This window comes from Oncorhynchus masou, chromosome 30 (genome assembly GCF_036934945.1).
Source record: "Oncorhynchus masou masou isolate Uvic2021 chromosome 30, UVic_Omas_1.1, whole genome shotgun sequence".
Lineage (NCBI taxonomy): Eukaryota > Metazoa > Chordata > Actinopteri > Salmoniformes > Salmonidae > Oncorhynchus > Oncorhynchus masou.
The window spans coordinates 37,784,610-37,810,740 of NC_088241.1; the positions used below are offsets into that span (position 1 = coordinate 37,784,610).

General features: G+C 43.5%; 1 protein-coding gene across 2 annotated transcripts in view; it reads right to left on the bottom strand.

Annotated features, from left to right (window-relative positions):
- The window catches only part of LOC135522607 (phenylalanine--tRNA ligase, mitochondrial-like), a 125,124-nt gene that overhangs the window by 80,374 nt on the left and 18,619 nt on the right, over positions 1 to 26,131 (bottom strand). For both annotated transcript variants that reach the window (XM_064949034.1, XM_064949033.1), the window contains exons 3-5: positions 9,607 to 10,272; positions 9,152 to 9,314; positions 8,783 to 8,914 (exon numbers count right to left, since the gene is read on the bottom strand). In XM_064949034.1, the coding sequence (XP_064805106.1) occupies positions 8,783 to 8,914; positions 9,152 to 9,314; positions 9,607 to 10,254 (943 nt within the window). In that variant the 5' untranslated portion in view covers positions 10,255 to 10,272. The remainder of the gene's footprint in view (positions 1 to 8,782; positions 8,915 to 9,151; positions 9,315 to 9,606; positions 10,273 to 26,131) is intronic.

A 26,131-nucleotide genomic window follows, 5' to 3' on the forward strand; every position in this document is an offset into this window, starting at 1 on the left:
AGCATTTCTCTACGGCTGGCCATGCTTTCCACCTGGCTACCCCTATCCCGGTCACCTGCCCGGCACTCTCCACAGCAAACCGCCAAAGCCCCCACCATTTCTCCGCTCGCCCGTCCAGCATCACTACTCTGGGGGCTCGGACTTAGAATACGTGGACAACTACAAATACTTAGGTGTCTGGTTAGACTGTAGACCCACATTAAGCATCTCCAATCCAAAATAAAATCTAGAATTGGCTTCCTATATCGCAACAAAGCATCCTTCACCCATGCTGCCAAACATACCCTCGTAAAACTGACCATCCTAACGATCCTCGACTTCGGTGATGTCATCTATAAAATAGCCTCCAACACTCAACTCAACAAACTGGATGCAGTCTATCACAGTGCCATCCGTTGTCACCAAAGACCCATACATTACCCACCATTGCGACCTGTACGCTCTCGCTGGTTGGCCCTCGCTTCATACTCGTCGCCAAACCCACTGGCTATAGGTCATCTACAAGTCTCCATAGCAGTACCCACTCGTAGCACGTGCTCCAGCAGGAATATGTCACCGGTCACCCCCAAAGCCAATTTCTCATGTAGTCGTCTTTCCTTCCAGTTCTCTGCTGCCAATGACTGGAACGAACTGCAAAAATCTCTGAAGCTGGAGACTCATATCTCCCTCACTAGCTTTAAGCACCAGCTGTCAGAGCAGCTCACAGATCACTGCACCTGTACATAGCCCATCTGTAAACAGCCCATCTATCTACCTACCTCATCCCCAAACTGTATTTATTTATCTTGCTCCTTTGCACCCCAGTATCTCTCCTTGCACATTCATCTTTTGCACATCTACCATTCCAGTGTTTAATTGCTATATTGTAATTACTTCGCCACCATGGCCTATTTATTGCCTTAACTCCCTTATCTTACCTCATTTGCACTCACTGTATATAGACTTTTTGTTTTCTTTTGTTCTACTGTATTATTGACTCTGTTTTGTTTATTCCATGTGTAACTCTGTTGTTGTATGTGTCGAACTGCTATGCTTAATCTTGGCCAGGTCACAGTTGCAAATGAGAACTTGTTCTCAACTAGCCTACCTGGTTAAATAAAGGTGAAAAAATAAAATAAAAAATTGTACAGCATTGAGTGAACGCCTTACAATATTCTTATGGCTGTAATGAATTATTCACCACAAAAGTCCTGTACACTTTGTTGTGTTAGGCTTTGAACAACATCCACAACGGTCACGATTCCCACTCAGTTTCAATCTGTTGTTGAACTTCGTTCTTCAAATTGATCAATCACAGTAAGGTGAGTTTTAAAAGCAAAATGTTTTAACGACAAGTGTTTGATATGATTTTCGATTGCATTGATGTCAGACTTAGAGGGACAATAGAGCCCTGAGTACCAGGACATTAGCGACCTGATGGTATGTAGCGAGTTGGGTACTACCAATGCATGTGCACAAGAGGACATTTCCGTGGCGGTAATACAGTCACCGCAACAGCGCCATGCCTGGAAACTACAACCATACCCCGTTCAAAGGCTCTTAAATCGTTTGTCTTGCCTATTCACCCTCTGAATGACACAGACACAATCCATGTCTCAATTGTCTCAACGCTTAAAAATCCTTATTTAACAAGTGACATCAATAAGTGATCATAGACTATCCAGGTAAAAGCTAAGTCATGGAAAGAGCAGGTGTTCATAATGTTTTGTACACTCAGTGTATGACGTATTTGCAAAGGTGACCTAAGGCAGTGCATCAATCCAGTGTGTTAATTAGGCTACACTGACTCTCCACTTTCCCCTGTCAATGACATCCTCTCGCCCTCTCTCGGTCCCTCTTCCTCTCCTTTTGTCTGGGTCTTTTTGGCCCATGCGAAGGCAAGCTGGCTCAAATGGAACGCTGCACAAACTACTGTTTTTTTGCAGGCCCTGCAGACTCAGGGGACAGGGAGTGGTAGCTGGCGTGTGTGTGTGCGTGGACCAGCTGTCTCCACCCTCTGTCCCACTAGTGATTGCCTGCAGTGGGACCACTGGGACTGGGGCTAGAGGAGGGGAAGGTGAGGGGAGGGAAGAGGGCCACCTGCCAATTGCTTTGGGGTGAGGGGCCAGAGAGTAGGAGGAGTTACCACCTTAACAAAACATGAGGGGTCACAGCATTAACTGGTTTCTCTCTCTCCCTCCTCCTCTCCCCCCATACACCCTCTCTTTATCCCCCTTTATCTCTCTCCCTTAGTCTACAGCTATTCTGGTTTGTATACTGCAGTCTCTCTCTTTGTCTCTAGATAGAGATACTGATACCTGCTTTTACCAAGATATCAATTGTTGTGATCAACCCTGCCTTCCCTTTCTCAATCTCCATCTTTTCCTAATCACACATCAGCAGTGTTTTCTTTCCCTATCCCTTTTTTCCCTGGGTCCTTTTCCTACGAGGGGGAACTGGCATTAATAATCAAAGAAAAGAAAGGCGTCAGTCAGAGGCCAGGGGGGCGTGGGGTTTAGGGACTGATTAAAATCTTCAACTTGTAAAATAAATAGGAAAAAAAAGGCCATATCTGACAGAAGGTGGTGTAATGAGAATGTAGACATCGAGAGGGGACGGGTCAGAATTGGCACATGATTTATTCAGTGTATAAGGGGAAGGGAGGTGGATTAAGACTTTAGGTGCCACCTGAACCAATGCCCCTCCCCACACCAGCCTATCCCCACGCCTCTCTGCTGTCCCTTGGGAGCTTGTGGCCCTCTGGCACAGGGACTTGAAGGGACGCTAATTGTCAGCCGAACACAATTTTAAATCACATTGGTGGGGTCTACTGTGCCCTCCGGGGCGTGACTAAACTGAGGCGGGGGGGTTCGGGGTAGGGGGGGGGTGACACGTGCCGTCATTAACACCGGGTCCCATATGCGATGGTCAGGTTCTGGGGAGGCCCCTCAGTAGCGCCCCCTCTCCATCACACACACCCTTGCCCACCCTTCAGCTCCCTGTGGAATCAAAGCGTGCCAAGGGATTACACACCGGCGCTCTAATGAATATCTAAGTGGGACCGCCAGCACTAATGGAGACTGGAGACCTCCTCTCCCCCGCATCACTTCCTTCACCCCTCCATCCTCCTTTGATCTGTCCCTTAACCCCAAGCCTGTGGTACACCCCGTCCATGCTCAGAATATGGCTCGTCATGCTTTAAACCCCCCCCCCCGCCGGCAACCCGGCTGCTGGTCCCGTCTGGAGAGAGAACCCCACACATTTAATACTCTCTCTGTATCTTTCCCTCATCCTCTCTGCCATCTTTTTCTTATTGTCTCATTGTTCCTAAGGGAAAGGGTGCATTAGTGAGGGTGGGTGGGTGGGTGTGTGTGTGTATGTGGGGGGGAATGAATGAAGAGTTGCCTTGGTAACAGAAGGCACACTGATCTGCCGCAGTGAAGACATGGGGGGGGGGGACAGAGTTGAGAGAGTAAGAATAAGCATGAGCGGGGAGCTAGTCTGTGAGAGTGTGGGTGTGTGTATCTGTGTGTGTTAGAGTGGGAGGGAGAGAGAGAGTGGCAGGGTGTGGTTAACAAAGTCCCTGCAGTGAAGAGTGAGAGGGAAATGTGGAAATAAAATACAAGTGTGGGTCTGTGTGTGCATATGTGGGCACATGTGGTTTAGTGTGTAGTTTGACAAAGTCATTGAAGAACAACCCTCTCCCGCGGATTAATGTCAAGAGCATTGCAGCAGAGCAATGTTCTTGACAGGGCAGCGGGACACTTCCATTGATATGCAATCAACCCCCACTCCAGTGTGAACTGGTCCCATTAAAGTGACACACACACACACACACACACACACACACACACACACACACACACACACACACACACACACACACACACACACACAGGTGTGTAGCGTAGCAACATCATATGTCACCCCAGTTTTGCATGCCTATTTATTTCTCCAGTGTTAGTGCCTGCAGGTAAGAAGGACAAGGGTTACAGAACCATAAAACAATCTCAATTGTAGTTCTTGCTACAGATCATAGTCTCCGCCTGGCAACAGCCACATGAACGGTGTTGACAGTAGCACCATCAATGGTCAACGCACAAAGGGTCTCAGGTACAGTATCAACTGGTCAGCCAACTGGGTCGTGTTCCAAAGCCACAAAATGGAAGAAAACGTTCCAGAACAGAGAGAAATGAGGACGTACTTGGCTTGGGCGGTATACCGTATACCATCAACACCGTTGAAACTATTTCTTTGACGTTTTTCTTATACATTTTGATATTTGTAGATACTGATGTAAATATTTGCAGTCAACTTGTGCAATACGTCAGGAGATGAAGCAGATCGCATCCTTCATTTCACCTGTCACATTATGAAGCTGACCATAGCTCCTCAGAACAGTTGAGCCAGTCACGTGTTTGTTTGTAAAAAAGCGGGAGCAGGTGAGTCTAAAAAAAGCAGGTGAGTCTAACTGTGAATTCACAGAAGTCACATTTTTTTCTTCTTCAATATATTGATCAGGGATGTGCAACTATAGTTTTGCTTCACATAAAATACTGTACATTAGTGCAATATTCGGCTGAAAAAAGCTTCGTTGTCATCGGATGACAACAGAAGTGTTTGCGTGTGCACTACAGTAGGGTGGCTTTCACACTATCGTGCCAACCCGAACAGTCTTTTGACGCCTTCTGTATATTTCACTGAAGCAAAAGCGTAAGACTACTGATTCAGAGATTCCGTACTATTCCCTCTTCTCGAATGGCTTCAGTAAAAAGTCTAGGGGTGGATGGCTGGCTGGCTGGGAGCTATTGCTGCAGTGTGAGGGGGACATTCCAGGTCCTCTCCCCTGGAACGAGCCTTTGTTTGGGCCGCTGAACCAGCTCCCCTCCCCTGGGGCCCAATAGAGTGTCTTCCTGCCTCACACTCCCCAAATGGGACACTCCCACCACCCCCAAGCTCACCTCTGGCTCTGCCCCCAGTTGCACAACACTGCCATCTGCTGGTGAAGGCAGGAAGTGTGACTGCACTGCAGAATGGCAAAGGACGGAGGAGAAAGGTTTGACCCCAACGACCTTAGCCACAACAGCAAAGGGCCCTCGGTTGGGGGAGAGAGCAAACACTAGAGCTAAACTGGAGTCATGTTGTTTTGGTGTCCATTTAATGTATTATTGATTTCTAGATAAGTGGGATATTTATTGAGGCGCATCAGCACACATATTTGTTCAAGGGCAAAACAGCAAGAGCTATCTCTTAAGTATACAATTATCTAAAGAGTACCGTCTGTTGCTCGCTTGTGTGTACCCTCCGTATGTATTTAGACAGTGAAGCTAAAATGTTACATTTGGCTTTATACTCCAGAATTTTGAATATTTTACCTTTTAGAAATAGCATTGCACTGGGCCTCTTTAAAATAATAACACCATACACACATACAATTAGCATAAGGGCTCTCCATTTGCACTCTGGGAGAGCAATTTGTGAAAATCACCCTGATATGAACATGTCATAATGTTTCACGAATAGGGTTTTAAAGTAGTCAAAAGTGTAGTATTTGGTCCCATACTCCGAGCACACAATGACTACATGAAGCTTGTGACTACACACTTGTTGGATGCATTTGCAATTAGTTTTGGTTGTGTTTTGTGTTGTTTTTTTGCCCAATAGGAACTGAATGGTGAATAATGACTGCAGTACTTTTCTTTCAAAGTGTGTAGATCAGATGTTTGTGAACACTTCTAAATTCATCCTGATAATGCATTGCTAAAGACTAATCATGAATTAATTATGAATAATGATGATTGAAAAAGTTGCAAAAGCTGAACCCCCCCCCCCCAAAAACATGCCAACCTCTCACCATTACCAATAATGGGGAGGATAGTATATATATATACTGGAGGCCACGCACGCCTCCAACTCAATCATCAAGTTTGCGGACGACACAACAGTGGTAGGCTTGATTACCAACAACGACGAGACGGCCTACAGGGAGGAGGTGAGGGCCCTCGGAGTGTGGTGTCAGGAAAATAACCTCACACTCAACGTCAACAAAACTAAGGAGATGATTGTGGACTTCAGGAAACAGCAGAGGGAACACCCCCCTATCCACATCGATGGAACAGTAGTGGAGAGAGTAGCAAGTTTTAAGTTCCTCGGCATACACATCACAGACAAACTGAATTGGTCCACTCACACAGACAGCATCGTGAAGAAGGCGCAGCAGCGCCTCTTCAACCTCAGGAGGCTGAAGAAATTCGGCTTGTCACCAAAAGCACTCACAATCTTCTACAGATGCACAATCGAGAGCATCCTGGCGGGCTGTATCATCGCCTGGTACGGCAACTGCTCTGCCCTCAGCCGTAAGGCTCTCCAGAGGGTAGTGAGGTCTGCACAACGCATCACCGGGGGCAAACTACCTGCCCTCCAGGACACCTACACCACCCGATGTTACAGGAAGGCCATAAAGATCATCAAGGACATCAACCACCCGAGCCACTGCCTGTTCACCCCGCTATCATCCAGAAGGCGAGGTCAGTACAGGTGCATCAAAGCTGGGACCGAGAGACTGAAAAACAGCTTCTATCTCAAGGCCATCAGACTGTTAAACAGCCACCACTAACATTGAGTGGCTGCTGCCAACACACTGACACTGACTCAACTCCAGCCACTTTAATAATGGGAATTGATGGGAAATGATGTAAATATATCACTAGCCACTTTAAACAATGCTACCTTATATAATGTTACTTACCCTACATTATTCATCTCATATGCATACGTATATACTGTACTCTATATCATCGACTGCATCCTTATGTAATACATTATCACTAGCCACTTTAACTATGCCACTTTGTTTACATACTCATCTCATATGTATATACTGTACTCGATACCATCTACTGTATCTTGCCTATGCTGCTCTGTACCATCACTCATTCATATATCCTTATGTATATATTCTTTATCCCCTTACACTGTGTATAAGACAGTAGTTTAGGAATTGTTAGTTAGATTACTTGTTGGTTATTACTGCATTGTCGGAACTAGAAGCACAAGCATTTCGCTACACTCGCATTAACATCTGCTAACCATGTGTATGTGACAAATAAAATTTGATTTGATTTGAGCACCAAGTCTAGGACCAAAAGGCTCCTTAACAGCTTCTACCCCCAAGCCACTGCCGAACAATTAATTAAAATGGCCACCCGACTATTACATTATTACATTGACACCCCCCCATTTGTTTTGTACACTGCTTCCACTCGCTATTTATTATCTATGCTCAATCACTTCACTTTACCTCGAACCTGTACCCCCGCACACTGACTCGGTACCCACTGTATATAGCCTCGTTATTGTTATGTAATTGTGTTACTTTAGTTTATTTGGTAAATAATTTCTTAACACTTCTTGAACTGCACTGTTGGTTAAGGGCTTGTAAGTAAGCATTTCATGGTAAGGTCTACACTTGTTGTATTCACAATCATCACAACTTCTCCTCCATGCTTCACGCTGGGAACTACACATGCAGAGATCATCCGCTCACCTACTCTGCGTCTCACAAAGTTGGAACCAAAAAACTCAAATTTGGACTCATCAGAGCAAAGGACAGATTTCCACCCATCTAAAGTCCATTGCTCGTGTTTCTTGGCCCAAGCAAGTCTCTTCTTCTTATTGGTGTTCTTTAGTATTGGTTTCTTGGCAGAAATTCGACCATGAAGGCCTGATTCACGCAGTCTCCTCTGGACAACTGATGTGACTGTTACTTGGACTCAGTGAGGCATTTATTTGGGCTGCAATTTCTGAGGCTGTAACTCTAATGACCTTATCCTTTGCAGCTGAGGTAACTCTGGCTCTTCCTTTCCTGTGGAGGTCCTCATGAGAGCCAGTTTCATCATAGAGCTTGATGGTTTTTGTGACTGCACTTGAAGAAACGTTCAAAGTTCTTGAAATGTTTCGGATTGACTGACCTTCATGTCTTGAAGTAATGATGGACTGTCATTTCTCTTTGCTTATTTGAGCTGTTCTTGCTATAATATAGACTTGGTATTTTACCAAATAGGGATATATTCTGTATACCAACCCTACTTTGTCACAATACAACTGATTGGCTCAAATGCATTAAGGACGGAAATTAAACAAATTAACTTTTGACAAGGCACACCTGTTCCGACCTGTTAATTGAAATGCATTCCAGGTGACTACCTCATTAAGCTGGTTAAGATAACGTCATCAGGGCTACTTTGAAGAATCTACAATATATTTTGGTTTGTTGAACACTTTTTTGGTTACTACATGGTTCCATGTGTTATTTCATAGTTTTGATGTCGTCACTATTATTCTACAATGTAGAAAATAGTAAAAAATAAAGAAAATGAGCAGGTGTCCAAACTTTGACTGGTACTGTATGTAAATAAGGTATTTCTGTTTCTTATTTTCAATACATTTGCAAAAATGTCTAAAAAAGTAGTTAAAAACTATTTAATCCATTTTAGAATAAGGCTGTAACGTAACAAAATGTGGAAAAGGGGAAGGGGTCTGAATACTTTCCGAATGCACTGTATTTGTATGTGTGAGTGTATGCAAATATACACACTTGGGCAAATACAAACGTATGTCTATGAAAGTGCATTTTCTTGTGAAAGCATGTTTGTGTTCATTTATACAGTAAGTGCATGTGTGTTTGGAAGAGTGAATGAGGGTGTGTCTGTGTTCATGCGTTCGTGTGTGAGTGTTTACGTGTGTGTGTGTGTGTGTGTGTGTGTGTGTGTGTGTGTGTATCTCTCTCAACAGATGTGCTTACCAGAGTGCACCAGCTCCTGCTCCATTACTCCACAGCCCAACACCTCCAGCCAGTCCTCCTGGAAACGCACCTCCATCTCAAAGGAGGGATGGGTAAAGGGGAAGTAACACTCCACCCAGCGGATCTCCAGCTCTGGCACAGAGAAGAGAGGATAATATGAAGGTAGATGGAGGAGAAGAAAGGACAGGTTGAGACAAAAAGGCGAGGGACTGATCCCAAAAGTATTAAAAAAAACATCCTTTCTTTCTAGAGACCATTGGCCTTAAAGGACTATGGGAGAATTTTAATTGCATTTCTTCTCTCTTTCTCAAGACCCATCGGAAGGTAAGATGTCCCTATCAACAAACTTGAACTTGGAATGTTGTTTACCTTCTCCAAACAGGTGTCTGACCATACGGTCGAGGGTCTGTTTCAGATCAAACTCCACCAGCTTAACCGCCTCCAGAGTGTGTGTCTCCTGCTTCTGAGGGGTCCGGTGCCCCCCGCTCTCAAAGAGAGACAGGTCCTCTCCACTCGACACCTTGGCAAACAACTTGGGGGGTAAAAAGGTGAGTTACTGTATGTGAATCTAAGATGACTTATCAATGTCTTTACAGCACTCAACACAGCATATTTAAAATCGATAAAACAGAAGATATTGCCGCTGCGTAACAAGGGCCCACTGTATTCATCACACTTTGTGAGTCCTACTCTTTGACCTTGTTGTGACACTACAGAAAAGGCCTTGACCTTGTGGTTAGGAGTAGAAACTAAATCTATAACACTGGAGCTTCTCATGGCAGTGTTGAGTATAGTACTTTAACTCCACAACCATTTATACTGACCTCGTGGTTGGAGAAGAGGCGTACCCCCTCCATCTGATGGAACACGGGGTAGTGGCTGGCGTCGATCTCGTCCCTTCGGTACACGTCACCCGCCAGCAGGAAGGCGTCCAGCCCCGAGCACACCAGCTCCCTCTGGTGGGCGGACGTGTGAGCTCGCAGCATGGTGCCCCGGTTGAGGTAGTAGTTGTCGCCTCGCTTCCGGCTGGGGTGGTCGGGCGGGATGAGCAGGCTGTCAAAGTTCTGCTCCGTCGTCACCACCGGACTGAGGTTGTCGTGGACCGAGAAAAGCGGGTTGCCAGAGCGCATGATGTAGGCACGGTAGAAGTGGGCTTTGATTCGCTCTTTGATGAGCCAGATAGGATGGTGGGCTTGGTTGTGCAGGTTGCAGCCCACCTTGGCCAGGATCTTGCTGGTCACGTTGGTAAAGTCATCACGAGGGTAGGAGTAGCCCATAACTTTGACCGTTGTATCTTGGCCAACCAGGGGCTGAGAGGAAGGGACATCAGTGGTCAGGTGACAGGAGGAGGGGAAGAGTCTGGGGGCTGTGGTTGGCCTGCCATTGGCTAGGAGGCAGCAAAGCAGCCTATGATGTGCTAGGGGCTTGAGGATAGGGAGGAAGAGGGGAAGGATCCTGCAGTGCAGCCTCATGGTACCTGCTCCATGGACCTATAGAAGACAGGGACATGTGTCAGTTCTGGCGGCCTTTCAAATTCCATAGCAACAAAGTGACACAGGGACTCCAATTTCTCACTTTAAAATGTATGTCAAACAAAAACAAAATGGTTACAAAGTTAAATAACCAAATGGTTACAAAGTAAAAAACCATGCACAATGACGACTTAACAATTTCCACAGAACATTTTATAAAAACATTACATGACAATATAATTGAAACACTTGAGTATATGAAGAATACAAAGTATATTGAAAGCAGGCCCTTCCATACAGGTGTGGTTACTGAGTTAATTAAACAATTAACAACCCATCATGCTATAGGGTCACGTATATAAATGCTGGGATGTACGTACATATCCCAACCAGAAGCCCTGGATTATAGGCAATATCCGCATCGAGCTAATCCGGACGCTTATAAGAAGTCCCGCTATACCCTCAAACGAACCATCAAACAGGCAAAGCGTCAATACAGGATTAAGATTGAATCCTACTACACCGGCTGACGCTCGTAGGATGTGGCAGGGCTTGCAAACTATTTCGGACTACAAAGAGAAACCCAGCCACGAGCTGCCCAGTGATGTGAGCCTACCAGATGAGCTAAATGTCTTTTATGCTCAATTCAAAGCAAGCAACATTAAAGCATGCATAAGAGCACCAGCTGTTCCGGGCAACTGTGTGATCACACTCTCCGTAGCCGATGTGAGCAAGACCTATAAAGCTGTGGTGCCAGATGGCATGTATAGATCAAGAGGTAAGTGTCTTCACTGACATTTTCAACCTCTCCCTGACAAGTGTCTGTAATATCTATATGTTTCAAACAGACCACCATAGTCCCTGTGCCAAAGAGTGAGAAGGTAACCTGCCTAAATGATTACTGCCCCGTAGCACTCACGTCGGTAGCCATGAAATGCATTGAAAGGCTGGTCATGGCTCACAACACCATTACGCTGGAAACACTAGACCCACTCCAATTTTGCATACCGCGCCAACAGATCCACAGATGACGCAATCTCAATCGCACTCCAAACTGCCCATTCCCACCAGGACAAAAGCAATACCTATGTGAGAATGCTGTTCATAGTGCCCACAAAGCTCATCACTAAGCTAAGGACCCTGGGACTAAACACCTCCCTCTGCAACTGGATCCTTGGACTTCCTGACGGGCCGCCCCCAAGTGATAACACACCTGCCACGTTGATCCTCAACAATGTTGTTGGGGTGCGTAGTCCACTCCTGTACTCCCTGTTCACCCACGATTGCGTGGCAAAGCACGACTCCAAAACCATCATTAAGTTTGCAGATGAGACAACAGTGCTAGACCTGATCACCGACAACGATGAGAAAGCCTTTATGGGAGGAGGTCAGAGACCTGGCAGTGTGGTGTCAGGACAACACTCTCCCTCAATGTGAGCAAGACAATGGAGCTGATCATGGACTATAGAAAAACATTTCATTGTGGGGGCTGTTTTGTAATACTTCAGTGCGGCTTTTGACATTCTCGATAATAGTCCACTACTGGAAAAACTGATGTGTTATGGCTTTACACCCCCTAATATATTGTGGATAAAGAGTTACCTTACTAACAGAACACAGAGGGTGTTCATTAATGGAAGCCTCGAACCAAATCCAGCTAGGACTCAGGAATAACCCATTCAACTGTCAAGGCCCCTTACTTTTTTCAATCTTTACTAATGACATCCCACTGGCTTTGAGCAATGACTCAACACTATACACGTCAGCTACCACAGCGACTGAAATGACTGCAACACTTAACAAAGAGCTACAGTTAGTTTCAGAATGGGTGGCAAGGAATAAGTTCATCTTTAATATTTAAAAACTAAAAGCATTGAATTTGGGAAAAATCTTTCACTAAACTCTAAACCTCAACTAAATACGATGTATTTCAATGTGGAAATTGAGCAAGTTGAGGAGACTAAACTGCTTGGAGTAGCCCTGGATTGTAAACTGTCATGGTCTAAACATATTGATACAACAGCAGCTAGGATGGGGAGAAGTCTGTCCATAATACAGTGCTTGTCTGCATTCTTAATAGCACTATCAACAAGACAGGTCCTAAAGGCCTTAGTTATGTCACACCTGGACTACTGTTCAGTCATCTGGTACACATTGGAGGAGAGATTGACTTCATCACTACTTGTATTTGTGAGAGGTAATGACATGTTCAATGCGCCAAGCTGTCTGTTTGAGTTACTAGCACACAGCTCGGACACCAATGCATACCCCACAAGACATGCCACCAGAGGACTCTTCACAGTCCCCAAGTCCAGAACAGACTATGGGAGTAGTACTACATAGAGCCATGACAACATGGAACTCCATTCCACAGCAAGTAACTCATGCCAGCAGTAAAATTTGATTTAAAAAACATATAAATAAACATTATGGAACAGGGGGGACTGTGAAGCAACACAAATATAGGCACAGACACATGCATACAAAACGCATGATAACATAGACACTATACGCACACACGCGTACACATGGTTTGTGTGTTGTAGATATGTGGTAGTAGAGTAGGGGCCTGAGGGCACGCACTTAATATGTTGTGAAATCTGTTGTGAATGTATTGTAACGTTTAAAAAATATATATATAACTGCCTTAATTTTGCTGGACCCCAGGAAGAGTAGCTGCTGTCTTGGCAGCAGCTAATGGGGATCCATAATAAATACAAATACATCCCGCCAAGAGATCCAGACACTTGTAGAATATATTCCATGGCGCATTGAAGCTGATCTGGTTGGTGGTGGCCCACTGTCCTATTGAAGACACTTTATGTGGGTTTTTCCTTTATTATGGCAGCTACCTGTACATTTTAAAGTGAAAAAAATCTGGTCTCAGTGTTTGTGGATTTGACCTATATCACAAATTTGTCTTGAAATTATAGTAGGGCAACGTCTAAAGAACATCTTGAAAATTTGTGCAATCCTTCAGTTGGTCTGATATAAAACCTACACAGAACCATACTACAACTGAAAATGCCTAGAGGGTTGAGAATTTAGTTTAGAAGTCCAAAGAAGAAGAAAAAAAAGACGCTGGACAGAATGTATTCATGTGGGATTGGATTGGTGCTCAAATTAACTTTATGGCCTTCTACATTAAATACTGTCTGTGTTTGAGGTTACGTGAGGCAAACAAATTAAAGGCTGAACACCCTGGCAAGAGGCTAGATGTCGACACAATGCGACCTCATCTAAAATATACACGCCACATAAAATTTATGAGCACAGCTATAATAATGGACTGCAGACAAGCAATGATTTATATGAGAACAAATTAATTTAAAAATCATCCCTGTGTCGCTCTTCCTTTCTCTTCCTCGTTCTTTCCCCTTGTGAACATTTGCCAGGCAGGTTTGCTTCAGCAGAGAAGACTGAATCGAAGCACCTGGGAGGATTGAGTTGTATTTATTTCTGGGCTAACAGTGCAGCTCTATTGGCGCCGCTCAAATATTTGCCCCTCCCCAGCTATTTTTCATGAGCTGAGGAGAACTGAGTTTTTTCTTCCACCTCCCTCTCACTGGCACAATATGGTGAAATAGACACGCACGCACATACACTGAGACTAAGGACACACACACACACACACACACACACACATTCACACACACACATACACACACACACACACACACACACACACGAGAGACTAAGGACAAAGGACGTTGCATTGCAGGGCATTGCAGCAAAGTGGATTACGGTTCTTAATCCGGAAAGCTTTTGCCAGTTTAAGGCTTGTGTTTTACAAGTCTAAATTGTAGGTTTTACAAGGTGAGTCCCACATATGTGCATAATTCACTAGGTGTATGCAAGAACATACAAATAAACTCCACCAAAACACACACACACACACACACGCAAAGTCTCAAATGGGGGCCCATGAAATAAATAATCCCCTTCGTTTTGGTTAATGGTAGGGAGAGAATGAGCCGCCTCGTCCACACAACACTTGACCTGCTTCTGATTCCAACCCCCACGTAGCACATCTACAAATCTAGTCAGTATTCAGCAGTGTCAGAGGGAGAGAGAGAGATTGAGGGTGAGGAGGGAAGGAGTCAGTGTGTGTGAGAGACAGCGTGTCAATGTGTGTAGGGGGAAGGAGGGATGTGTGAGAAGGAAAAAGTGTGTTAGAGTGAAAGCGAGAGAGAGGAGAGCAGGGTAGCAGAAGAAAGTCCACAAACACTGCATAATTCATGGTGAGGGGCACCACTTGATTCACATCACATTTCCCTACAGAGCTTTGAATAAGACCTAAAATAGCTTAGTCCCAGAACCTCGCAGATCAAGCCTTAAAATGCACTAACTTTCTCATTGCAAGAATGAATTAAAAGGACTTTGCTGCTGCTTGTACAGTACGGTATATGTTACACACTGACAGGCTGAGTTCTGTGACAGCAATCAAAACAAAGTAAATAATCCCTTTTTTCCCCCTACACGTTCTCATATATTTGTTTGATCGATGAGCATTTACTAAAAATGCTTGGTTTATGAATGCGTTGGGTGTCTATAGAATAGGTAGGTGTACATGCCAATGGGATTTTATTTGTGTGTGTACATACAGTACCTGTCAAAAGTTTAGACACACCTACTCATTCAAGGGTTTTTATTTTGACTATTTTCTACATTGTAGAATTATAGTGAAGACATCAAAACAAAGAAATAGCACATACTGTATGGAATCATGTAGTAACCAAAAAAAAAACAAGAAGTGTTAAATCCAAATATATTTTATATTTAAGATTCTTCAAAGTAGCCACCCTTTGTCTTGATGATGGCTTTGCATGTGTTTGGCATTCTCTCAACCAGCTTAATGAGGTAATGACCTGGAATGTATTTCAATTAACAAGTGTGCCTTGTTAAAAGTTCATTTGTGGAATTTCTTTCCTTCTTAATGCGTTTGAGCCAATCAGTTCTGATGTGACAAGGTAGGGTTGGTATACGGAAGATAGCCTTAATTGGTAAAAGACCAAGTCCATATTATGGAAAGAACAGCTCAAATAAGCAAAGAGAAACAACAGTCCATCATTACTTTAAGACATTCAGGTCAGAGTCACCCGGGAAAATTAACAACTTTGAACGTTATTCCAAGTGCAGTTACAAAAACCATCAAGCACTATGATGAAACTGGCTCTCATGAGGACAGGAAAGGAAAAGCCAGAATTACCTTTGCTGCAGAGGATAAGTTATTACTTTTCTATTTAACTAGGCAAGACAGTTCAGAACAAATTCTTATTTACAATGATTGCATACCAAAAGGCCTCCTGCAGGGACGGGGCTGGGATAAAAAAAACAAACTCTGAAATTGAAGCCCAAAAAAATACTTCCCAGATTTCAAGTAACAGACACATCTCAACATCAACTGTTCAGAGAAGTGAAACAGGCCTTCATGGTCACATTTCTGCATAGAAACCACTACAAAAGGACACCAATAAGAAGAAGAGACTTGCTTGGGCCAAGAAACATGAGCAATGGACATTAGACCTGTGGAAATATGTCCTTTGGTCTGATGAGTCCAAATTTGAGATTTTTGGTTCCAACTGCCGTGCCTTTGTGAGACGCAGAATAGGTAAACAGATGATCTCTGCATGTGTAGTTCCCACTGTGAAGCATGGAGGAGGAAGTGTGATGGTGTGGGGGTGCTTTGCTGGTGACACTGTCAGTGATTTATTTAGAATTCAAGGCACAATCAATCAGCATGTCTCTCTGGTCTGATGAAACCAAGATTTAACTATTTGGCCTGAATGCCAAGAGTCGCGTCTGGAGGAAACCTGGCACCATCCAAACGGTGAAGCATGGTGGTGGCAGCCTCATGCTGTGGGGATGTTTTTCAGCGACAGGGACTGGGAGACTAGCCAGTATCGAGATAGATGAATGGAGCAAAGTACAGAGAGATATTTGATGAAAACCTGCTCGAGAGCACTCAGGACCTCAGACTGGGGCGAAGGTTCCACTTCCAACAGGACAATGACACTAAGCCCACAGCCAAGACAACGCAGGAGTGGATTCGGGACAAGTCTCTGAATGTCCTTGATGTATTTGATACCATTCCACTTATTCCGCTCCAGCAATTACCACAAGCTCGTACTCATCAATTAAGATGCCACCAACCTCCTGTGAATGGAGACCCTGTACTGCTTTTTATCTTCGAGCCTCCCAAGTTTTAAAATACTTGTGGAGGAACAGGAAAACATGCAGCTGGACAGAGCATTCTCAAGCTGAAGAGCCTATCGGACACAAAGCGGGCCTCCAGGAAGAGGCCACTGAAGAGGTTATGCAGAGTGTGCCCGCGATCCTTGAAGCCCTGCGCTGAGTAAAGCACCATAACCATACTACACCAAAAGACGACCTCTGAAGTCAATGGCCTTCTCTAAAAAAATGACTACATTTGAGTTTACATTTATATTGGTGTTTTGGAACAGTTTACTAAAGAACACTGCGAAAGAGATGGGCTAACAAAATAAAGCAACAACTGAGTTTGCAGAGAGAGCGCGCAAGAGGAAGAGGTTTCATGACGGGGACACAGAGGGCGACCCAATTCCGGAAAGCAGAAGGTGCTTTGAAGTTGAGCGTGAAAAACCCAGCAGCGTTGCAGTACTTGTCACACTCAAACCGGTGCGCCTGGCACCTACTACGTACCATACCCTATTAAAAGGCTTTTAAATCTTTTGTGTTGCCTATTTACCCTCTCAATGGCACACATATACAATCCACGTCTCAATTGTCTCAAGACTTAAAAATCCTTATTGAACCGGTCTCCTACCCTTCATCTACATGGATTGAAGTGGATTTAACAAGTAACATCAATAAGGGATCATAGCTTTCAACTGAATTCACCTGGGTCAGTTAGTCATGGAATGAGCAGGTGTGGTTAATGTTTTGTATACTCAGTGTATACTCTTACATACTTGATGTTTTTGTAGGGCAGTTTGAGATTCGACTTTCCGACTTCAGAAAAATGGCACAACTGTTCTCTGTGCTCAACCCAAAGCGCTTTGAGCACCATGATGCAGAAAGGAATATGCTTGAGCTTTCACATTTCCAAGCCAGAGGAAGTTGTGGATGCATTCCTCTCTTTCTGCACAATGTATTCAAGAGTTAGCCACGGATCTCAACACTGATGCAGTCCTACCATTCCTCACTGCTAACGACATGCACCGAGCATATCCAAATCTGACAATTCTCCATAGAAAATCGACAAAACCATTCCCGTCAGCAGTGCCAAGCAAAGTTTTAGCCGCCCGAAGCTCATCAAGAGCTATTTGTGTGCATGCATGATGAATGAGGGCAGACTTTCCAACCTCCCTTTGCTTTGTATTGTGCGAGAGACATTGACAAAGTGGTTGGCAGGTTTGCCAGCATAAAGGAGGAGGATGACGTTCAAAAATGGGTACTTGATTTGTATATTCTTCACCTTTTGGGACTATAATTTTATTCTATGGAATGCATGAAGGAATAAACAAATGGACTAGACTGCATCAAACGACAAATTTGCTACATTGGCTGAGCAGAGACAACCTATTGAGTGAAACATCCTTTTTTATTGGTCTTTGGTTAATAAGATGAAAGCAGTCAAAATGTTATTACAGAACCTCTTGCTTATCACCTATCGGCAGAAATGTAGTATGATTCGCGGGCCGACTGGCAACATATTTTCTTTTTTGTGTGTCTTTCAAAACATGCATGATGCACTATTTGTAAAAATGTCCAAAAACATAATTTCACATTATGGGGTATCTCAATTGGATCCATTTTAAATTCAGGCTGTCATGCAACAAAATATGGAAAAAGTCTAGGGGTGTGAATATTTTCTGAAGGCACTTGAGTTCTACTGATTTTATCAAAATGTTGACAATGGAGTAGTCAACTGTTGCTTTATGTAAAGCAAAGGCCATGTTTAACACCTGCTTCATTCTGCAATAATACCTGTATTGCAGATAGCTAACAAAATAAATAAAAAAGCCTCTTAAAAGGAAGCTTGATGTCAGCAGTTTCAAATGTAGTTTTTCCTAAAAGTTTTTTCTCTATCAGTGTTTTTTCCTGAAAATTACTGGCTGAAAATACAATCTAGCAGTAGAGTGTATTAACGGCCATCAACAATACAGCTTGTTTGGAGGTGGGGGGGCTGGCAGGCTACATTTTCTATTTGGCTGGCCTATCCATGTGCTTGTGGAAAACACTGACGTGAGTGCACTTGCATCGAATGTGTGTGAGAGGGTGCTTGCGTTGTATGTGTGTGTCAGGCATATAGGTGGAATTGTGCAGAGGTGGCAGAGGCTGATAACTTGCTGACAGCAATCTCCCTGAGCCCTGAATGAAGAGGCTCAAATTCATATGGCCTGTCCACACCAGCTACAGCAGCTAAATGTCTGCTCTAGAACCAACACTTAAATACACTAACCAGCTAGAGTTAGCAACTATCATCAGCAGACAACACTTGTACAGTTGAAGTCGTAAATGTACATACACTTAGGTCAACAAACTATAGTTTTGGCAAGTCGGTTAGGACATCTACTTTGTGAATGTCATTTTTTCCAACAATTGTTTACAGACAGATTATTGCACTTATAATTCACTGTATCACAATTCCAATTGGTCAGACGTTTACATACACTTAAGTTGACTATGTCTTTAATCAGCTTGGAAAATTCCTGAAAATGATGTCACGACTTTATAAACTTCTAATAGGCTAATTGACATCATTTGAGGTGTACCTGTGGATTTATTTCAAGGCCCACCTTCAAACTCAGTGCCTCTTTGCTTGACATCATGGAAAATCTAAAAAAAATCAGCTAAGACCTTAGAAAATAAATGATAGACCTCCACAAGTCTGGTTCATCCTTGGGAGCAATTTCCAAACGCCTGAAGGAACCACGGTCATCTGTACAAACAATAGTAAGCAAGTATAAACAACATGGGACCACACAGCCGTCATATCGCTCAGGAAGGAGAGGCGTTCTGTCTCCTAGAGATGAATGTACTTTGGTGAGAAAAGTGCAAATCAATCACAGAACAACAGCAAAGGACCCTGTGAAGATGCTTGAGGAAAGAGGTACAAAAGTATCTATATCCACAGTAAAACAAGTCCTAAATCGACATAACCTGAAAGGCCGCTCAGCAAGGAAGAAGCCACTGCTCCAAAACAGCCATAAAAAAAGCCAGACTACAGTTTGCAACTGTAAATGGGGACAAAGATGGTACTTTTTGGAGAAATGTCCTCTGGTCTGATGAAACAACAATAGTTGTTTGGCCATAATAACTGTTTGGTCATAATGACCATCATTATGTTTGAAGGGAAAAGGGGGAAGCTTGCAAGCCGAAGAACACCATCCCAACCGTGAAGCATGGGGGTGGCTGCATCATGTTGTGGGGGTGCTTTGCTGAAGGAGGGACTGGTGCACTTCACAAAATAGATAGCATCATGAGGCAGAAAATTGTGTGGATATATTGAAGCAACATCTCAAGACATCAGTCAGGAAGTTTAAGCTTGGTCGCAAATGGGTCTTCCAAATGGACAATGACCCCAAGCATACTTCCAAAGTTGTGGACAACAAAGTCAAGGTATTGGAGTGGCCATCACAAAGCCTTGGCCTCAATCCTATAGAAAATATGTGGGCAGAACTGAAAACGCGTTTGGAGAAAGGAGGCCTATAAACCTGACTCAGTTACACCAGCTCTGTCAGGAAGAATGGGCCAAAATTCACCCAACTGATTGTGGGAAGCTTGTGGAAGGCTACTCGAAACGTTTGACCCAAGTTAAACAATTTAAAGGCAATGCTACCAAATGCTAATTGAGGGTTTGTAATCTTCTGACCCACTGGGAATGTGATGAAAGAAATAAAAGCTGTATTTAATAAATCACTTGACTATTATTTGGACATTTCACATTCTTAAAATAAAGTGGTGATCCTAGCTGACCTGAAACATGGCATTTTTACTAGGATTAAATGTCAGGAATTGTAAAAACTGAGTTTAAATGTATTTGGCTTAGGTGTATGTAAACTCCCGACATTAACTGTACACACTAACCAGCTAGTGTTATCGAGATAGCATCAGTAGCCACAACACACTTCGGGCCTGAATGCAAAAGTAAAAAGAAAATAAGCATTTGTTTGAAATGAAGACCGTAAATGTAAATTCTGGTAGAAAACTGTGCAAATAAGATGCACAATTTGTTTGTTTCCCTATTTTTTTTTTTTAATAACCATTTGGAGGAGGAGTGATGGAAATGGGTAATCCTTCATCGATACAGTACACTGTACAATCTTTGTTATTATCTGATTAATTTTGACATCGTTATCATTAAGATTACCTATACATTAATTGGTATCATATAATGTATTATGATTACATTCAGAGTATTGCATCTTTAACATGGAATACAGTGGGCAGTCAGTGTGATATTTGAAGTAACAAGGTTCTATAAAAAGGTACAAAAAAAATAAATAATATGGTTGGTGAGCTTTAAAACCTCTTGATACTCCCCATCCCGGATCCGGGATCGTGAATAAAGCCTCAGGCTCATTAGCATAACACAACGTTAACGATTTCTGAAAATCGCAAATAAAATGAAAATAATGCGCCTGCTCTCAAGCTTAGCCTTTTCTTAACAACACTGTCATCTCAGATTTTCAAAATATGCTTTTGAACCATAGCAAATCGGATGTTTTCAATGAGGAGACTCTCAGTTACATAGCAAATGTTCAGTTTTTCCTGAAAGAATCTTTGTGTCGGAGAAATCGCTCCGTTTTGTACATCACATTTGGCTACCGAAACGAACCGAAAATTCAGTCACCAAAACGTCAAACTTTTTCCAAATTAACTCCATAATATCGACCGAAACATGGCAAACGTTGTTTAGAATCAATCCTCAAGGTGTTTTTTCACATATCTATTCATTGATATGCAGTTCGTGGAAGCCTGCTTTCCCCTCAGAATCGCATGGAAAAATACCAGCAGCTGAAAATGACGCACCAATTTCGACGGAGGACACCGGGCGGACACCTGGAAATTGTAGTCTCTTATGGTCAATCTTCCAATGATATGCCTACAAATACGTCACAATGCTGCAGACACCTTGGAGAAACGACAGAAAGGGCAGGCTCATTCCTCTCGCATTCACAGCCATATAAGGAGACAATGGAAAACGGAGCCTCAAAAATCCTGCTGATTTCCTGGTTGCCGTTTCATCTTGGTTTTGCCTGTAGCTCCCATTCTAGGGCACCCACAGACAATATCTTTGCAGTTCTGGAAAATTCAGAGTGTTTTCTTTCCAAAGCTATCAATTATATGCATAGTCGAGCATCTTTTTGTGACAAAATATCTTGTTTAAAACGGGAACGTTTTTCATCCAAAAATGAAATTGCGCCCCCAGAGTTTCAAGAGGTTAAAGTCCTTCAGCAAGGAGGTGTCTGTTCAAGCCACAGCGCAGTGTGTGCGAGTTATAAAGTGTAAAGGTCACAAAGCTAATGGTCCCAAAATTAACTCCCAAAGCCGCAACACCCACTCTTTCCCCACTGGCTAAAATTCCATCTCTTTTCCCACTGCACCTTGGCGCCTCCACTCTGGACCCCCCCTATTTCTATGTGTGCCACTACCTCTTTTCAAACAGTCCCTCACACAAGCAGTCCATAACAACATCACAGCATCAGTAAGAAACTAGAACTTGGCTTAGCCGGTGGGAAAGTCGTTGTCCACTGCTCTTCCTTTAAAAAGGGGGGGGTTCAACTAAATTATTTTGATTTTTTTTTAATAAGTTTATACCAAAGATCATCAAACATTATTTGGTTAAAATTTTATTAGGCCTTACTGCTATTAGCCAATATAAACACATTGAATAATAACAGATCGTCCCCAAAAAACATCTAAAAGGAAGTTTGTTCTACAGTGCATTCGGAAAGTATTCAGACCCCTTGACTTTTTCCACATTTTGTTACGTCTGGATGAAAGTCCCCCCCCTCCCCTCATCAATCAACACACAATACCCCATAAAGACAAAACAAGTGCAGGTTATTAGACAAAAGGAAATAATCACGTTGACTTAAGTATTCAGACCCGTTACTCAGTACTTTGTTGAAGCACATTTTGCAGCGATTACAGCCTCGAGTCTTCTTGGGTATGATGCTACAAGCTTGGCACACCTGTATTTGGGAAATTCTTCACATTCTTCTCTGCATATCCTCTCAAGCTCTGTCAGGTTGGATGGGGAGCGTCGCTGCACAGCTATTTTCAGGTCTCTCCAGAGATGTTGAATCGGGTTCAAATCCTGGCTCTAGATGGGCAACTCAAGGTCATTCAGAGACTTGTCCCGAAGCCACTCCTGTGTTGTCTTGGCTGTGCGCTCCGGTTCGTTTTTGCTGTTGGGAGGTGAAACTTCTGAGGTCCTGAGCGCTCTGGAGCAGGTTTTCATCAAAGATCTCTCTGTACTTTGCTCCATTCATATTTCCCTCGATCCTGACTAGTCTCCCAGTCTCTGCCGCTGAAAAACAACCCTACAGCATGATGCTGCCACCAACATGCTTCACCGTAGGGATGGTGCCAGGTTTCCTCCAGACGTGATGTTTGGCATTCAGGCCAAAGAGTTCAACTTTGGTTTCATCAGACCAGACAATGTTGTTTCTCATAGTCAGAGTCCTTTAGGTGCCTTCTGGCATCTTGCCAATATCATAAATGCCTGATTGGTGGAGTGCTGCAGAGATGGTTGTTCTTCTGGAAGGTACTCCCATCTCAATAGAGGAACTCTGGAACTCTGTCAGAGTGACCATCGGGTTCTTGGTCACCTCCATGCCCAATGGCTCTTCTCTCCCGATTGCTCAGTTTGGCCAGACGGCCAGCTCTAGAAAGAGCCTTGGTGGATCCAAACTTCTTCCATTTCAGAATGATCGACGCCTCTGTGTTCTTGGGGACCTTCAATGCATCAGAAATGTTTTGGTACCCTTCCCCAGATCTGTGCCTCAAAACAATCCTGTCTCTGAGCTCTGCGGACAATTCCTTCAACCTCGTGCCTTGGTTTTTGCTTTGACATGCACTGTCAACTGCGGGACCTTATATAAACAGGTGTGTGCCTTTCCAAATCATGTCCAATCAAGTTGTAGAAACATCAAGGAAGATCAATGGAAACAGGATGCACTAGAGGTCAATTTCAAGTCTCATAGCAAAGGGTCTGAATACTTATGTAAATAATGTATTTGTTTAAAAAATATATAAATTAGGAAAAATTTATAAAAACCTGTGTTCACTTTGTCATTGTGGTGTATTGAGTGTAGATTGATGAGAAGAAAACAAATGTAATCCATTTTGAGGCTGTAATGTAACAAAATGTGGAAAAGGGGAAGGGGTCTGAATACATTGTATATCTGAGAATTATAAGACATTTCAGGAAACATGCTAAATACCTGCAAATAAAATAATATCTTATTTTTTGTCACTAAATAGTCTCCATTTATAATTCCATACATTTGTGGAACTGGTACCAGGGGACCTTCAGACAAGTCTTGAGGCCTGTGGGCATCCTAGAGCAAAACAGACCTGTACATATTAGCGTGTAGCCCAAACTGTTCAGACGCTAAAGACAGAAGTCAGATCAGCTGTACGGGCTTCAGATGAGACCAAAGACACTTGTGGGGGGCAAAACTGAGAAAATCATTGTGTTTGTTAGAGACACCTTTCCATAGAGGGGTCATAAAAGTTTGGACGTTACAGATGATTTTGTGAGATGACCGATGATAGGGATGTCTCATGGTCGGACAAACACCACTTTAGCTCTGTCACCTTTCACTGTAGAGGCGGAAGTGTGACATTGGCAGATGTGGTGAATTGAGACGCATCCAATGCAAAAACAGATATCTCTAGCTTAAAAGAACAGATATATATATATATATATATTATGCTAATTGGATTTATGTGGGGGCACAGACATTGACACTGTGGAGATATTATTAAGGCCCATGGTGCGTGGGGAAACACTGGAACTCAAAGCCCTTTTACTCCACTTGGCAGAAGGACTCACTGCTGCAGTCCCTTAATTGATGCCTTGGTTTAGAGAATCGAGCTGCGCTTTTCCCACATCATCGCAGAGGGAGGCTCTCGCAATCGCTCTCCATATGTCTGCTGAGAAAAATAACTGCGGGCAGACTCATTCAGGTGTGCAGCCACTACCAGTCACCTGACAAATAGGATGGAGATCAAAGGAGGTGGTGTTGATGGTGACGGTGGTGACGACAGCGATGGAGGTTATGATGATGATGGTTATGAAGACGACGATGGAATCTATGATGATGAGGAATATCTGATGACAAAGCTGACAATGATTGTGTGAACCCCAGACAGACAGGAAACCAGACAACGTCTGTGGGGGTGTTCTCATCCCTCCCTTCAGCGAGTTGGGGGATTAGGGAGATTCTGCCGACACAGATTCAGTCTAATCATAATGACAATGGTGACTTAAAAAAAAAGCAGTAGAAATACCAGTAGCAATGTCAACAATGCGGCAGAAGCCATGAAGAGGACAAAATAAAGAGGATTTTCAGATGACGGGATGACCTAAGTCACGTCCTCTGAACCTTCCCGTAGGCAACTCTTTACAACCACTCATCATCTCCTTGATGGTAGAGAGACTGACGTAATCAATCATCTTGTCATCAGGCATCAAGTGCTACGAAGGGGAGAATTAGAGGGAAGCAGGGAGGGAGAATGCAAACTGAAAAGGAGATGTAAAGAATAAAAAGGATAAATGAGAACATGACAGGTAGAGAATTGGGTAAGTGAGAGAGATGGTCTGAAAGATGGACGACAGAGCGAACAGAGTAAAACGAAAAAGGAGAGGGGGATGAGAAAAGCGCATCATGTGAAATGGAAACGTTTTGATACAGAGAAAGCGGGATACGGGACTAGAAGAGAGAAAGTCAGAGAGAGAGAGGGAAGAACAAGAGAGAATAATGAAGAGGAGACAGAATGATAGAAAGAGGGAGAGAAAATAAAGAGAAATATATATATATTTTTTAAATCACTCACAGAGGGTCGGTACAGAGAAAAAGCACCAGAGAGGAGGGAGATAAATGTGGTATTTATCGGCTGGCTGCATGCTCTCGTTTACACCCCGGCGCGCCACGGTAAGGCATGTGGGGGCACGCGGATGTGGCTTGTGACTGCAAGAGTAATTGATGGCGAGAATTACGTCGGCCTTTCCTGTGGATGTCTGCTCAATGAGCGGGACCCTGCCGCGGACCCAGCGGAGTCATGTTTCACACCAGCTCTCAGGCCCGGACAGCTATGCGGCTGCTGAAGCACCTACTCCATCACTCGGCACTAGCTGGCGAAAACACAACCGCCAGTGAGGAACCAAACTGTATGAAAGTAGTGCCAAAGCATGTCACTATAATTACAACCGGAGAAGAAGACTGATGAAATATATCTTCCTAATCAATACAGAAGAGCAAAGACCACTTAACATTCCCATCCAATTAGTTATTCATGTACTGGTTCGGGATGAGATGTTCTGGTTAGGGATGTGATTGGAAAACTACACAGTACAGACTGATCCACTCCACTCCAATATTAGTCCATCACGGCCCGTACGTCTAAAGGATCTTACAATATTATTATGTCTTAAATAAATCGAAAAGTAATCATATGCTTAACAGTGCTGGGAGTAATTTTTAGCAACATGGTTACTTCATTGCTAGGAAATCAAATCTGCTTCATGCACACAATTGATTACTTTGACCACTGAGGTGCCGGCTGGGGAGTCACTCATTGTAATACAAGGCTTTGATGCCGCTTCAAATCTTGGAGACATTTGGCAAATGTGTTCAGAATATTTGTGTTCAGAATGTCC